This window comes from Cynara cardunculus (assembly GCF_001531365.2).
Source record: "Cynara cardunculus var. scolymus isolate 2C chromosome LG 15, CcrdV1, whole genome shotgun sequence".
NCBI classification, from domain to species: Eukaryota; Viridiplantae; Streptophyta; class Magnoliopsida; order Asterales; family Asteraceae; genus Cynara; species Cynara cardunculus.
The window spans coordinates 4787685-4805797 of NC_037542.1; the positions used below are offsets into that span (position 1 = coordinate 4787685).

Here is an 18113-nt window from a genome sequence, read left to right on the forward strand (position 1 = left end):
CTCAAAAAAGTAATTAAAATAAATACTTTAATAAAATATTTCATTTAATATGTTCTAATTAAATTTTTATAAATATTCTATTATCTAATAATTTGTTTTAGATATATTATGAAATGATAAAATTGACTAATTTTTTAACATGACAATTCTGGTCATTTTGCATTTTTCATTTAGGTTATCAGTTAATTTTTGTAAACATGATTAGTTAAGCAGCTAGCTTATCAGTTATCAGCTAAGGTTGAAGTTAAAATTTTAAGCCGGAGGAGTTGTCGTCGTTCTTATTTTGTAGTAAGTAGTTGTGCATCTGTAAGTCGGGGGAGGTCAAACACTGACTTTTCTTCATCTCTTTTCATCGTAGAGAAATTACAGAGAATCCAATTACAATTACTTTTAAAAAGTTACATAATGCAATAAATAAATTATAAATTAAATATAAATTAGCTATTGTTTAATTAATCTGCTTTTAAGCGTTTTATTAAATATTTTATGATGTAAAAAAGATGTTAATATTGTATCCATGATTTAACAAATGAGGAACAAAAAACGACGTCCCCTTGCCATTCGGAACCTAATTTCAAATTTGGGCTCAACAAAATATATATTGCTTTATGGGCCCATTTTTTCTGATTGGGTTTTAGACATCATGATGTCTATTACTTTCATCCTTTCAAAATAAGAGGTTGTTTATTTGCATCTTAATTTATTAAGAGGTAGTATTTGAATTATTAAGAGGTGAATATTGTTTGACAGAAAAAAAGTTTTGTCTCTTAATGGTTCTAAAATCTTCTGTATGATTTTGTATCTTGGGCCTCGATCCCTTAACCATTAGGAAATAAATCCAAAATTTGAGTATACCACATAACCACTAATGTAATTCACCCTAATAAAAATGACATACAGTTTTAAACATGTATATATTATATTTTTTTAGTTAAGCAAATGATAACTTTGTCCTTAATTAATTTATCTTTTTTCACAACTCTTAAATATTTTTGCATTAATTAAGGGTAAATTTGATAATTTAGTTACTTTATTTAAGATTATAAAGATAAATTATTTCAAAATATACATAACCGATTTTCTAGATTCTTACTTTGGTGAATCTATTGAATGGAGGACTTACGCCTTATAATGACGTTATTCTACCACTGAGTTAAAAGGGTGTGGTTGAGTGAATTCCTTGAACGAGTCGTCGTATAAAAACAAACTTTCAAAACGTTTCATTTCTTATAAGTTTGATTTCGTTTATGTGCTTTTCTTTTTAGTATTGTGTTTGCTTCCTTATATACAATTCTCGTTAAGCTTTTCTATTTTCAAGAGTACATGCTTTTCGTTATGTTGCGTGTTTTTTCTAAATCGGGGGTCTTTACAAGGATAACCAGTCTACTGTTTGAGATAAAGATCGGTGCATGTTACTTTCTTTAGATTCCATCTACTAGTAAAATTTATTGGGTTTGTCTGATTTGATTTGGTTTCGTCTATAATTGCGATAATTCGGACTTTTAAATAAATTTTGTATTGTTGTTCAATATGACTTCAACTCATGTAAATTCTTTGACACATTTAACCATTCGTTTTATGGTTACCTATATTATATTATAAAATATTTGACAAAAATTTTTAAAAATCATTTTTTATGCATGAAATATTGTTTATTGATGCATATTACTTAAAATTTATGATTACAAGTAAATTGTGCATAAGTACAACTTATTAAACCTTCATTTTTTTAATTCGTGTAACTAACTGAAAATAAACATAATCATATATAGGATAAAAATCACAATAATATACCGAATTTTGAGTTAAAAATTGGTGTTAAAATTCAATTACATTTAGTATTACATTTGACGATGAGAATAATAATTGAACTTGTTCATTGAAGGTTATATTAAGAGTATCATGGTCGTTGTCAATGGTCAAACTTTGACTGAAAAAAATGCATTTAATAAATTAAGCAGTAGATTTACTTCATTAAATGATTAAGACCCAACTCATTACCCTTATTTTGTAGCAAAACCAAATCCACACCACCCTATATATTCATTTCATCTTATTTCTTGCGGTTTAATTAATCCCGATTACACGATTTAGACTCGCAATTGTCGGCAACAAGACACTGGTCGTGGCAGGTGTGAGGTTCATGGGTGTGATGATGGTGGTTGCATGGATGCTCCAAATGGTGTTTGGTGGTGGCAACGACAACAATGTTACGGGTGGCGGTGACGATGGAGGAGTTGAAACTTTTGATTGTGTAGTGTGCCTTTGTGAAGTATCTCCAGCAGACCACCACCAGAAACTGCCAAACTGCAACCACGGACTCCAGTTCCATGAAGGCTGTATCGATTCTTGGCTTAAAAACCATTCTACATGTCCAATATGTAGAGTTCATGTTCCACAGACGGTTCATCGACAACTTTATTCATGCTTTTCGGTAATTTGGCATGATATTGTTGATTACTGTGATACTGTTCTAGAAAATGTTGCAGCCTCCATCGGAGATTGCCGGGAATATTGAGCGTATTTCGCTATGTTATTCATTAATTCGTTGTAAAAAATGTAGATTTGTTAGAAACTCCCATCATTAAATACTCAAATGCGCTAAAGTTCCATTATTCATGCATGAGATTTTGTCTCTAAAGTTCTTTGCGTCGAAAATATTTTTCAAAATCATTTCATCCCAAGAATTATCTAAAATGAAAATTAAGGATTTACAATAATAAATTACACAACCTTTCATTAGGTCTAGGGCAGGGACACTAAAACTCAATAAGAGTGCAATCTCCAAAGCATGGAAGACGTTCCAGAACGTTGGTACCAAACCCCAAGTGTCACTTCTCGAGCCTCTAACTAGCACTCAACTATTTACAAGTGTCGCTAGTACCAAATCCTACAAAGACCTAATTTATATTAATAAATTGCACACGAAACCTTTTAAATGTACCAACAAATGCAATTTCATCAACAAATCAAAACAACTGAAATGTCAAGCAAAACGGTTTAAGACTTCAAAATGGACTTTTCTGACTTGTACATAATTTTCACAAACCAACTTGAAACTCATTTACTTAATTAACTTAAACCTAGTTTCCAAATTCAAGCTCTAGCTTCCCAACGGTGAATATTTGCAATCCACAAGCAAATATCTTTAAGAAAATCCTCAAGACCACAAATCAAACCAAGAGACTACAAATATTAAAACTAACCTCAAATCCAACAAAACCCTAAACACATATCTCAAATATTCAAGAAAACTTACCACTTCAAGGACTTCAGGCTTCCCTAACCGAAACTCTAAGGTGGAGACCTAATCTTCTAAGTACAAGGTTTCCTTTGCTCCTAAAGAACTCCTAAAGGATCCAATATTCAACCCAAAATCGGATCCGTGGTAAGGGGGTCTTTTACTAGACGCTTATCTGGTAAGCACTTATCTGGTAAGCGCTTATCTGGTAAGCGCTTATTTGATAGACATGGCAAAGGTCGAGAATCTTATTTGGTAAGAGCGATGTAAGAACGCAGATTCTAATGGTAAGTGAGAGTGACGACTCTTACTTGATAAGTGCTTATAAGGTAAATTGTTGCATACAATACTTGTTTGATAGACTACAATACTAATCCTTAAAGTAAGTTAGAGTGCTGCGCCTTATAGATAAGCGCTTACTTGGTAGGCATTTGGAGAAATGACCCTAAGTAAGAATAAATTAAGGTGTGATTTGAGGAACACAAACATTCGAAGAAAATGTAATGGAACATGATAGATTACAAAGAAAACCAGAAAACAAATAGAAAAACATATGTCAAAGGATAGAATAAAAACCATAGACAACAACCCATAGAAGACTACAAAACTTAGTGGATGACTCCAAAAGCCCTTCAGAAAAATCTTTTAGAGAGAGAGTGAAAGAAAGATAGATAGAAATAGAATTATCCTCACCATTAAAGTACTTCTCATTTGAGTCTCTCTGTCTCTGTTAAGCTAATTCTGCAAATCTCTCTTGGGCATCTCTGTTAGTACCAATGCTGCTAATTGCAGGTCTTAACAAATGCACATTCATAGAGGATTCTTTGCAAATTTTCGTTAAATGGTTCATGGTTTGACACTTGAGTCATGAGGATGTCGTCATTCGAATTTTGATAATTATCTTCGATTACTTTGTGCAGCCATAGTAGTAAAGACTATGTTATTCTTGATTGAATTTTCTTTTATTGGTTGCCACAAGAGCAAGGGTTATTTTCTATTATTAAAGGTAGATAATATGGTGAGTAAGATATTTATTATAGTTTCAGGGTTGATTTGGTATTATTAGACTTTGTTATAGTTTTTTAACTTTTATGTTTATGTTCTTTTATTATTAATCAATGGCTCACAAATCTTAGTTGATTTACTATAACCCTTGTCGTAGTTTATGCTCGTAGGTTCATGTTTGACAATTGCTATTGAAAATCTGTTAAACTTTTCCTTGATTGAGTTCTTAATGTCCATTTTGGCATGCATCATGGGTCTATGCATGAGTTGTATTCTTTAAGTTAAAATTAACATGGTCATTATTGGAATCCGTTTTTATATATATGCTTTGAACAAAACTTGGTCTGCATATATATTGAACTCCCACCATGTTTGTTTAACTATGAGAAGTATTCTAGGAATGGATGGAAGTTTTTCTTCATTGTTGGATTAACTATAGTTTATATGATTTCAATTCTTGTTTTCTAACTTGGATTGTTGAACACTAGAAATGCTCGAGTCTCAGCAAAATTGATGCATAATGTGAGGAAAAGAAATGATATAGCATCCTCATTTATTTTTTTAACTTTACATTGTTGTTTTAGATTACGAGGGAAATTGATGGAAATTTGAATGTCTCGTCTGAAATGTTGGTTCAAAGGTTTTTCTAAGTGTGGAAATCTAAAGATGGAGGATTAGAAATATGAAGATGAAGGCTTAAATTGTTAGTTCAGACTTTAGTACATAAATGTAAATCTTCAGATCTTATACAAAGGACCTTGATGATAAAAACATTCAGAGTTGGGGTGGTCATGACAAATACAATAATAGCTTAATAGTTAATGGCAAAGATTCTTGAAGCGCAACAGTTGATCGGATATCTAGGGGTAAAACACGCCTGTCATGGCCATATATCTTTCCGGCTAAGGAATGAGACCAAATTGATTATATTCATGCATAAGGATACTAGATTTCTTACGCGTTACTCACCCGTCCGCCACTGGAAACACCACTTAGGCAAAGCAATAGAATGTTGCACCCTAGATGGCGAAAGTCTAGTAGCTGAAAGCATCACTAGCTTACGCTCTGACCCGAGTAGTACATGAGATTTTCACCTCATACGGCTTCCAAACATGCTGAGCTCCACATATTCTTTTACAGTCAAAAGGGGATCGATTCCGACCCCATCATCTCTACCCCGCAGGAACTATGAGATTACCCCTGGATGCCGAATAGAACACGTAACATGAGCTTATTTGTTTGTATTTCACAATCTTGTATCTTTAGTGTGTCTTTTTTACTAAATAGATACTTTCTATAGAGTCTTTTAAAGTAAGCTTTAAAGAACAGTTAATTAGTTGTAATCAATAGCTTCTCTCTCTAAGATTCTCCCTATGTAACCTTGTAACCTTTTGACAATCAATGAAAAATTACTTCTGAGCCCCAATATATGTTCATTTCTTGATTCTTATTTGTTATTGTTGATTAAATTACTTAATTAGATCTGTTTGTCATCCTACAAATGGTATTAGAGCAAGCGGGTGTGAAATTGGAAGAGTCTCTTGATAAATTTCAAGATTTGTTTTTCCAAAATTCATAGTTCTCGAAGCTTTTGAATTTAAAGATTGATTGATACTGAACAAATTGGTTCCTAATATATTGCGATCTACTCTGTGATCAATTTCTTCAAATTCTAAACCAATCCAGTCGTTCGATTGTTTTAGATCTATAGCAATGTCAAAAGAGTATGTGAGTATTGGTTCTGAAACAGAGCCTCCAACACTATTCTTCAAAGAAATACATCATTGGAAATCATAATCGTTCAATTTTTGGATAATATTGATGAAAATATTATAAGATCTATTACAAATGGACCTTAAAAAAGTTATATTAACATTCATCTCTTGACTAGAACTAGAGATGTTCCTGAAATCCTTACATCAAGGATTGAGAAAGATAAGAAAGACTATAATGCAGAGGAAAAGAAGAAGGCTAATATTGATAGAAGAGCCATGACCCTACTAACTATGGCCTTGCCTAATGAGCAACAGGATGAATAGTCTGAAATCTGCCAAGGCCATGTGGGATGAAGTAGAAGCCCAAATGCAAGGTGGATCAAAAGCTATGCAAAATAAACTCAGTTCTTGCATTGGAGCTTATGAAGGGTTTAAGGCTTGAGAATCTGAGTCTCTATATGATATATAAGAAATCTAATTATTATTTGAATGACTTGAGAAGAAATAGGGTTCACAACACAAACAATGAGATAAACATCAAGTGTTTAAAGAACCTCAAAACTGAGTGGGACAAAAGCCTTGAAAATTAGGCTAAACTTTACATCTCAATTAGGAAACCTCATAAAAAGAGCAAATAGGAACACACCGACCTTTAACCCTGTTGGTGATTTTAGTGACACAAAACATATTGGTGTAGTTGTAATTTACATGAAATTGATGGCGTTTGTTGGGTAAACTATAATTGGAGTTAAGAGGTGCAAATTGCACACTCTCATAAGCTACCTTAAACTTAAGATTTCCATAAGGGGGGAGGGGTTTAAGGGTGCGGCCCTTGCAAAATCTAGGGGCAACGTCCCTTGGGGATCATGAGGCAAAGGCCCTTACAAACGATATGCACCAAGTGTTCTTCACAAAATGAAGATCAAAAGACAATATGGTCTCAAAAATTCATAAGGAATGTAAAGAAAGGCCTTTTAAGCATTAAAAAGTTACCTTGGTTAAGAAGGGAAAGTCTATTTCATAAAGCAACAAGCTTTCTGAAATACTAAGTTTGGTTTAGAAGGCAAAGTCTTCACTTCAAAAGGCATGACTAAGCCATAGAAGACCAGTTACTTTCTAAACTTTTATGCATCAACTATTTTGACCTTATCCATCGGTATCATATTTGATATATGTTTTATCTTAGAAAACCAGCTACTCGCCTAAACTGGCAATTAGCCGCCCATATAAAATGGGGATATAATATCTATTTTAACATGCGAAAACACAACAAAATCTTCAGACTGTGAATTTGGATTATCCGAAAGTAAATTTTGTGTATACCCAAGGATGAAATATATGGAGAAAATATTACTCGAGACAAGTGTTTTCTTTATGATCCAAATCTTATCATCAATCAGACCCAAACCAAGAACTAGAAGCCAAGTTGTATCAAAATTAACTCCACTTGGACTGCTTCATGTTCTGGAATAAGGGTTTCCACTATCTTTTCCAGTGTACCCACCTTGTCGGTCCAATGACCATAATAAGGGAGATAAATCATGGTGTCTTAGGACATGGTAAGATGAACACTGAGACCTTGTTATTGGAACTTTACACCTTTTTTGCTGAGGCAATTTCAAAGGGTATTTGACTACTCGATGTGGATTCTAACAAACTATCAAAAAGGGCTCTTTAACAACTCAAAAGACACAAAAATTCATTGCCAATCTAGAAAGGTAACGACTACCTATACAAAAATGAATAAAGTACGCATAAATATATATTATCCTTAGACAATGCAAGAAATCTTGTCGCTAATGATCTAACAATGCAAGAAATCTTGTCGCTAATGATCAAATTTTCGTCGCTATAGTTCTATTGCAACGACGATCGTTGTTATAGACCCCATCACTATTGGCTCATAGCTATAGCTCTTTATAATGTCCACAAGTCATCGTAGTAGGTAAGAAATAAAAAAATTTCTAATTTTTTACCTACTGCGACGACTTGTCGTGGCTATAGGTCAAAAATAGTAAAAATTAATTATATACCTATACTATGATCACATGCATTGCTGCAGGCTAAAAATAAAAAAAAATAATGATATACCTGTTGTGACGACAAGGCAACACGTTTATTGTTCTGTTTATTTCTTACCTACTGCGACGACTTGTCGTGGCTATAGGTCAAAAATAGTAAAAATTAATTATATACCTACTATGATCACATGCATTGCTGCAGGCTAAAAAAAAAATTAATGATACACCTGCTGTGACACAGGGCAACACGTTTATTGTTCTGAATTGATAAATTCTAAAGATTCATCTTCATCAAACAAAATAATATGTATACGATCAAATGAACCGATAAAGACCAAAAACCATATTGAATTTCAAATTGCTAAGAACTTTTTCCCTTACACCGTGAATACACTAAATCAAATAAATTGTATTTAAAATATATATATATATATATATATATATATATATATATATATGTAAACTATTTATTCCTAAAAGTTTGTATGGTACCATCTTCACCTTTCGTCTACTTCCTCAAACTCTCAACCATGTAGTCTGCGTACAGGTTCCTTGAGGTCAAATCCAATCCCCTCAACCCTGCTAAATTTCCTTTAATAGCAAATGAAAACTTACAAAAAATAAAGTAAAACTTCCGGAATGCAAAAAAAAATGGCTCATCAGATTTACATACATCCTACTCTACATATTGAATCAAAAGAATTTCAAATTGAAGAATTTCCAATTGAAAAAAGAAAGTTCCATTTAACATAGATACATTCTTACAAAAATTCATGCTCCTAAAACCTTAAACAAGAAAAAAGTTATCCATGATGACTTGCTTTTCTTGAAATCAACAAGGATCCCCCAAGTCTTGGGCAATACATTTTCATGAAACGATGTTCTATAGGCACTTCCTAACAAAACATGTAACACTCATAAATTCTTCCATATTTTTTCTCTACTTATTAAGTTCTGAAAATTAAACTAAAATCCTAGTGTTAAATTGAAAATCACTAATTTAGTTCCTTTGCTGACCATCTTGTCAAATTAAGGGGGTTACACTACAAAATTCACTTTTGGAATAATGCATGTAGGCGTTGGGCGAGTTTGGAGCTAGTGAGGCCGTAGGGTGGTCGTAGTAGCCACTGGAGTGGCTGGCTACTGAACGCCTTGTTGAGGATCAAAACAGTAAGGAAAGCGAGTTGGATGCGGGTTAGGCCACATGAAAGTCGCTCGCGTAGGCTGATTAAAGAATATTGAGCCACCAACCTACACCCCTTCACTTTTATCATCTTCTTCCCTTTTTTTCCCTCTCATCTCTCCCTTCTTTGGACGATTTTGGTAAGCCTTGGAGAGTATTCTTGAAGATCTAGCCTAAGGATTTCAAGGTATTTTGGTTGAGACCTTCTTGGTTGAGACCTTCATGTTCTCAAAGAGGTAAGATTTTGATGTGTTATGCTATATTTAGGGTTTTGGCTATGATCTGATTTTGGGTTGCTCCTGTTGTATTTTAGGTTTGTTAGTGACATAAATAAAGGATTTTAAGATGGTTGTTTATGGATCTGAAGCTTTCACCAAAGAAAGCTCAAGATTGGGCTAAAACCTAGATTTAGCCAAAATATAGCAAGGTGAATTCAAGTTGTTTTGTGAAAACTATGTACATGCCAAAATGTGTTTATTGAAATATTCTATTTGATACTTATCAAATGTCTTAAGTATTTGACAAAGTTTGTATATTTGGTAAATTAGAGTTAATAAATCTTGTAAATGCCTATATTTAGGTTTTTGGACATTTTAATTAATAAATCTCATGAATGTGTTATTTAGATGCAACAATGGAAATTATTAGATATAAATGTATTTTGGTGTATTTGATTTTATAAGTCGTTTGGAAATGCATATTATTGTGTTATGAGGTATTATGGAAATACAAGAGTATGAATTCATTTGAAAAATGGTTTGTCTCAACAAATGATGGGTTTTTAGTTAATCATTTGACTGAAGGCCTAGAAAAGTTGATGTCAATGGTTACTTAACTACAAGTGATGCTCATATAACATTGGCTTGCAACTTACTTATGTGTTCCGTCACAATAAATGATAAATCGGGTCTCTCCTGTCATCTTATGATGCTGACACCCTTCTAAGGGTAAAGATGATTTAATTATACAAAAAGACTTGTTTAAAACTATGTTTTCCGTGTTAATGTTTTATAGCTTTATTCTTGGTCGTGTGAGTATTGGGTTTTGGTTGCATATAAATGAGTGTTTTGATTAATGAGTTTTCATCAGGAAAATGATGGGTTTTGAAAAGATGTCGCTTTTATTTGTAATACATTTCATTTGCGAAATTATGATTTGAATCAACAGTCTCTCAATTTTACCTTTTTATAATTATGAGAAACTGCTTGAACTCACTAGGCGTTTTGCCTAATCCTTTTTTTGTTGGCATGTGCATAAGTTCTTTGTTGGGGTTGGTACTAGAGACAGTGTGAAGAGTTTAGTGCTAGTTAGATGCATGAAAAAGATCTAGATAATCGATGACCTCATCCACATTTGGAGATAGTGATTGTTATTGAGTTTTAGTAACACCCGATTTGACTTAGTCTTGATGCAAGGCTTGGTTTGTCTCTTATAGATGTTAAATGTAGATTCTCTATTCGAGTTAATTCAAGTATTTGTTTAAAGTAAGGGATTTATCCTATGTTTGATGTATAATCAGAAATTTTAAATTTGTCGCTCTTCCCAGATTTGAGGGTGTTACAAGTTGGTATCAGAGCATAAGTTTGAGAGATTTAAGCATTGATTTAGGATGTATAGACTCAAACTAGAGTTTTTATAAGTGACTGCAAGTGAGAATGTGTGATTAGACACTTTAAGATATGATATTTTGAGGTCATTAGAGACACTAGCATTAAGAATGACGACGATGGTAGCAAGGATCCTCATGTATGAGACATTTATAGTTGCACTTGGCTAGTTCTACGATGAATTTACAATTACATCTGTGTGCCTGAATCGCTTTGTTGTGATGATCGATGACGGTAGTGAGTGCTTTCTTCGGTTATAGAGCAGTAATATGTTGATGTTTTATAGTTATGTCACATTATGTGACAGTTAAGTATGGTGATTACATTAAGCCTACCATTGTGGATCAATTTTATTGGTTAAGTTTGAACCATAGCCTTGTTGAAGCATCATTAATTTGGGAAAAAGTTTGTAAAGTTATGCACAATATTTACTTTTGAAATAAATTGCACGAATTATTCCATGTTTAACAAAGCTTTGTACCTGTCTGTCAGGTTAATAATTTTGGGGAATGTTTTGGCACACACACGAGAGTGTAACCATACTTTGAAAATTATTTACGTGTTTTAGTTGCATAAGATTTGTATGTAAGTTTTATTGACAGTTCTCTTCATACTACTCTATACTAGTTTCGATATTGAAACCCACGGGAATTGTTTCATTTATTACCCAAGAGACATACAAATATTTTGTTACAAGTTTTGAGAAATTATTTGGTGCATGTGAGATTTTGGTTGAGTTCTAAATTGCAAGGAACCAGTTTGGTTTATACTGTTATGTGCAAAGTTTTGTTGAAACATTCATTCCATGTCGTTTTTTTTTACTAAATGAGAACTTTTGGAAAAAACCGGTTGTTGTACAACTTTTGCTCTGGGTTTTGCATAATCATGTAGTATTGCACATTTTGTGTTTATAATTTACACATATGAGATATTTCAGGTCGAGTTTAATATGCTTAAAATTACTGTATCTCCTTACAAGTTTTATTGGAATTTTGTTTTATAATGTTTTATAACCTAATTAAAAGTCAAAACTTCTTGTATCTCTATGGTATTTACACCCTACAAACTTTGTAGCGATGGGTCGTCGTTGGGCTTTCCTGCTTTTAAAAGAAACTTATCTATAAAGACGATATGTCGTCGTTGTACAATTCGTTGTTGTAGGTGCATTTTCTTGTAGTGAAAATAGGTTTTATCTATATGTTTAATATATACTTATTTTCTTACAGAAGTTAGATCGAAGGATCCAAATTATTTTTATAGTTGTTTTATTTTACTCGAACTTGTTCAATGGATTCGAAAACGACCATCATAATGAAGTACAAATGTGATTGGAATTACCATCATGATCATACCAAACAGCATTGCAATTTAAGATAAACGTAGAAGAGACATGTCATAATTAAATAACGTTACATCAATTACCAAAAGTTATTACACAAATAACCCCATAATTAATTAAACATACACAAATACAAATCACAAACCCATTGATCTTTTGTGATAAAAATAAAGTTAATCATGATTATTAATTAGATTAGTTAATGATAATTAGACATGCCTCCATGGCCTTTCTGCAAGGCTAACACATTCATCAAACCTAAAGCAGTCAACAAGATGGTCAATGCTCATTCCAGCAGCCTGCATGAAGGAATAAACGATAACTGGACCCACCAATCGGAATCCATGCTTCAGTAAGTCCTTGCTGATGGCTTCTGCTTTTGGTGTCCTCATTGGCACATTTCTTGGGTGTTTGTATCTATTTATGGTTGGTTTATAGTTCATGCATCCCCACATGTATCCACTGAATGATCCATGTTGTTTTGCAATCTGTCAAACAATAATATACGAGTAAATTGCCACTGTGGTGTTTTCCGTTAGAAAAATTGCTTAACTCATGCGTTGCTTTTTCCGTCCATATGGTTTACAATTCATTGTTTTTTGTCTCTGTCATATTATGGTTCGTTCTTCATACTTAACGGTTAACCACTAAAAGGAGTTGAGCTCACAGATGAAAACACCAATAATATGCAAACCACTTGGGTGTAAGGAGTCCATTTTTTTTTTATTAACCTGGATATCCCATTTTTTTTTATTAACCTGGATATCCAATCTGCTATGCGAGCCGACTAATCCCAGGGCGACCACCTGCTTTGCAGATAGCCCGGAGTCACCGCATTTGAATCTCCATGGCCACAAGGGGATTTTTATTTCTCCTTGGATTTGAACCTAGGACATCCTGGTACTTTTGACCTTTGGAGTCAAGCTCAAACCAATCAGACACCACCCTTGTAACTTTAGATATAAGAAAATAAACGTACAAATCATGGATTCGTAGAGGCCTTTGTCCCCTACCCATGCCTTCAATCTACCCCTGTTTATATGTATCGAAGAAAATGAGATCATATATATGGACGATCGATCATAATTGACATGAGATTAGATGAACAAGATTTGTTTCAAGGGCGGATCCACTTATAAGAGAGTGGTGTTTTACGACTTTTAATGGTGCCATCGTAGTTATTCGTTTTGTGGTATCATTGGACTTCGTCTAGATAGATAATTGAGAGACTTTATAATAGCATAGTGAAACTCATATTTAAGTTTTAATATTTAAAAATAATGAAACACAACATAATTATAAATCGTCGAAATAACTGGAAAGCCTAAGTTCGTCATTACTTTTAAATCATTACATTTATAAAACCAAAAAGTATACTGTTTTTTCATATATCAACAAATCATTAGCAAAGTACAACAAACCAATAAAATGAAAGAAATACACCATTTTTATAAACAATTATTTTTCAAATCCAAATGACAATTACATGTACTTTTATAATTATGTGATTATGATTGTGACTGTGATTTGAAAAATAAACAGCCACTGGTTTCTTTTATGATTGTCATTTGAATCTGAAATATATCCTTTTATTTTCTTGATTTATTGTACTTTATTCCCGAGCTATACTGATATATCAATTGATCAATAAATGGTATATCCATGTTTAAACTTATAAGTATAAGGATTTATTCCTTCAATAAAATGTTTAGGGACTTGATAACTCAAAATATAAAAGTTCGGTGGCTTTTCTCCGTTGTAACAAGTTCAAAAATTTATCTTCTCAATTTTAGTAAATTTAAGGAGTTTGAAGACTTAATCAAAATATGTTGTGTTTTTTTGTACATTTCCCTTACTAATACACTTGTATTTATTTCAAAGAAAATATTGTGTTTTGAACAGAATCCGAAAAATTCAAAAGTGTATTTTATTAAAAATAACTAAGAATATGAAAAATCAACGATATATACAGTTAGATTTTCAATACATTCGTAAACGTATGTTTTAAATTTATGAAAAGGAAGTGTTTGACGCACCCGATGTGTGTTTTGACCAACCCTAAATATATACTTACGTTGATCTGAACCCATGTAACCCGTTATTTAACCCATACAACTTGTATATTTTATTTTATATTCTTGAATCTTAACTCATAAATAATTATAAAGAATTCAAAACCATATGCTATTAAAAATCATTGAATAACAAATTCAGATAGCTTAACCGGTAGGGTCTTTAATTTGCTCTTCAATGAATCAGCAGTCATGAATCCATTCAGGACCACTGATGTTCTGTCTGAATGTTAACTTGAAAATCCTATAGGATTAAACAAATGGTACATAAATTGATTTAGAAACACATTATTGTTAAGAAAAATCAAGTGTTGTAAACATAAATTTACCTTCAAGATGCATTTGGCATTTTCAACAATGGATCTAACTCGACTTTCAGCCAACGTTATGTCTTTGTTTGTGGCTATATCTATAATCTCCTTCTCTCCCATTTTAGCAACAAATTTTGGTTCAAATCCACCAAAAGCTTCCCTATACAAAGATTAACCATAAATACATAAAAAAAATCCGAATCGTTCATTCGATAAAATCAAGAACCAACAATTAATTACGGTTTTACCAAAAAAGTTCCTTTCGTCTTAGAATTTCGGTCCAATTGTAATCCATTAGCATCCCCGACAACGAAAGCAACTCGAACAATTGGCTGTTAATTTTTACAAGTTTCAAGTTAAGTACGTTAAATGATAGCTTCAAAGTACCCGATAAACTATTAAGCCCTTAGTTCCTAGGGATAAAAAAGATTAGTTTCTATATTTGTCCCTTCTGATATAGGGAAATTAATTAAACTAGACATTTTCGGCTTGTCCTTTCACCTCTTAGTCATTTTTCTCTTAAAATTATCAGAATATCAATACTCGTGGAAGGGTCAAAGTGTAAAAAAACAGTAAGTTTTTAAACCAAGTCCGCAAGTGCGATCAAATCTGTAAAATAGACAAGAGTCCGCAAGTGACACTTCCGTCATTTGCGGAGGTGTTGAGACTATGGTCCCTTCACTTGCAGACCTGGTTCATAAACTTCTTTTTTTATATTGACTTTTTTGTAAATTTTGGACCTGTCATTTGCAAAACTAATGACACTTTTTTAAAATATTGTAAGAAAATTGGCTAAAAGATAAAACCATGATGTAAAAATGACTATTTTAATTCATTTTTATTTGATAAATGTCAAAGAATCATTTGCCACATGTCAACAATTTATTGATATTAACTTTATTTAATTTGTTTTATTCTCTCTTTTGGATAAACTTTTGATTTGTTAGCACATAATTGATTAATAGATAGCCGGGATAAATATTTTTAGGATATCTTTTTAAGTAAATAGTATAACAAAATTGATTTTACAGGATGTTTAAAATGTAGAAGATTTCTAATAGAGTATTTTATAGGACTTAAAATTATATGAGCAAACCAAAATCGTCCTATCTAAAAGCATTACACACTACAAAACAAATTATTTTTACCCACAAAAATCACCCAGAAAAATTTTCGGTGATTACCCATGGATCACCCAAAGAATAGAATCGATGTTTTTCAAGAAAATACGAATGGATCACCAAAGAATACTTGTGTAATCTGTCACTGCTTTGAATTGAATTAGCCACTAACAATTAACCCACCAACTTTTGTGACAAATCACCCTTTAACGATTGATTTTCCAAGGAAACATCCATAGGTAAAAATCTTCCATTTAGTAGTGACAATAGGTTTTGTAAGACATTTTTAGACGTTTTAAAAAGTTTTTAGGACGCTTTTAATCCAAAGTGTCATAGTAACTATTTTATACGAACTATTTGAAAAAGTGTCCTATAAACACAAATCTTCTCTAAAGATGGGTTTATATGACACTTATTGAAATTGTCTTATAAAATAGCTAATATGACCATTTATTTTAAAAGCATCCAAAAAAACTTGGTGAAATGCTAAAAACATCCTACAAACATATTGTAACGCTTTTAGATATGATGTTTTATAGTAAAATTTAAGTTATATAAAGTATTATATTATGACGCTTAGAAAATTTAGGCACCCTATAAAGATAATTTTGTTGTAGTAGACATTAAGATAGAAAAGCAAGGGGTTAGTTACTTGTCATCATACACCGGAACTCCCCAGCACTCGTCATGGAATTGAACATAAAGTTTTTCTGTCAAGAGAGATTTAACTGTTATATAAATAACATCTACAAAAGGAAATGTTAAATGAAAAAAGCAAAGGGTTTGCATTTAGTGACCAACTCTCGGTCACACAATTGATCTTTTACATTCTAATAAACATACGTCGCAAATAAATTAGCAACACAGTTCACTTTTCCGACAAAAATTTGGCGACGTACATTTCACTTTGAGCGACATAATTTTCGTCAAAAGCTTTTTTATCTTGTCAATGCATGCAAATTACATTTTTAAATATATAATATATATAATACTGTAAATTACAAACTTACCACTAGCTTTAGAAATCCAGTTGCATCTTTTCACACTTTCATTAGAAGCATCTGAAACCAAATTCGGTTGCAGAACTGGAATCGGAACTGGAACCGCGACTAAAACTGGCATGCTAGTTTTAGCCGTTGGTGGAGTGTCTGGGGAAATGAGACCAAGTGCTGACGAAATGGCCTGATCCACTGTAGAAGATGAAATGGTGAAGGATTCACTCGTATTACGCAAAAGGGTTGAAGAAGGCGAGGAGAGGGAGAGTAGAGAGGTCGTTTTCTTTAGCTCAAAAGGGTAAACTTTTTTTAGACGTTTAGATAAGAGACTATGAGTTGATGAAGGCTTTTGCTTCTTCTCTACATATTTCTTCACATTTTCTTTCGACATTCTTATAATTAATATTAAAGGGAATTTGAAGAAAAGAGAAGGGTAAATGGGTGGGTAGGTTTAAAGATGGATTTGTCAATTTATAAAGGGGAGTTTGAGGGTGTTTAGTACTTTGGTGAAGTGTTGTTTTCTTTTATTTATCATTTCACATCATTATTACTGTATATTAATTTGTTGTCAATGTCAAAAACCCGTCAAGTATATTATAAACAACAAGAAGTAAAAACTGATTTTTGGAATCGCTAGATAGGTAAATCATTTTCTAGTTTCTGTTTACGTCGCAAACAAAATAGATGACGGAAAACGTAAGAGTTACCAAACAGGGTCTAATGACCTTTTATATGTTTTGATTTTAAAAATACAATGATGAAATTCTAATTAAAAAAACAATTTCCAAAACTATTAAATTCATACGTATTTTTAAAGAGACTCGACATAAAAATTAATACTTAAATCATCTTTAAAATTTTGCATTTTTTGGATAAATATTTTACATATTCTACTATTAAAATAACATATATATATATATATATATATATATATATGGGGAGCGTTCAAATAAAAACTACTCAATTTGTAAAAACCGTGAAAATTTCATTCAACCAATCATAATTTTTCATTTTGTTCATTTTTTTGTAATTATGAGAGGTTGATTAACCATTTTTATTGTGGAGGGTGTTAATCATGGATATTATCATCTTCATTATTTTAATTTTAGAGAAACACATGAAACAATTTCATTAAAATTTCATAACCATATATAAAACAAATTCATCAAAAAAATATTATATGAAAAAATTTCATAAGATTAAACAATTTCATGAAAAAATTTCGTAAGATTAAACAATGAAATCGACGTATGAGGGTGGTTTGTACGGGTTTTACAAATGATGGTGGTTTTCATTTGATCGTTCCTCTCTCTCTCTCTCTCTCTCTCTCTCTCTCTATATATATATATATATATATATATATATATATAGGGTCATGTTCAAATGTTAACAAAAGTTTTTGTGTTAATTTTGTTAACCGATATTGGTCATTCAATCTTTCAATAAACAGTTGTGATTAATCATGATAAAAACTTATTTTTTTAAATTTAGAATTTCATAAAG

General features: G+C 32.0%; 1 protein-coding gene across 1 annotated transcript; it reads right to left on the reverse strand.

The window, feature by feature from the left end:
- Positions 1–12320: 12320 nt before the first annotated feature.
- On the reverse strand, positions 12321–17001 carry LOC112527125 (DNA-3-methyladenine glycosylase-like). Its single transcript, XM_025137555.1, has 5 exons — positions 16626–17001; positions 16268–16325; positions 14743–14826; positions 14513–14654; positions 12321–12599 (listed from the first exon to the last, which is right to left on the reverse strand). The coding sequence occupies exons 1-5, from the start codon at positions 16999–17001 to the stop codon at positions 12321–12323; spliced, it is 939 nt and encodes a 312-aa protein (XP_024993323.1).
- Between the last annotated feature and the right edge of the window lie 1112 nt (positions 17002–18113).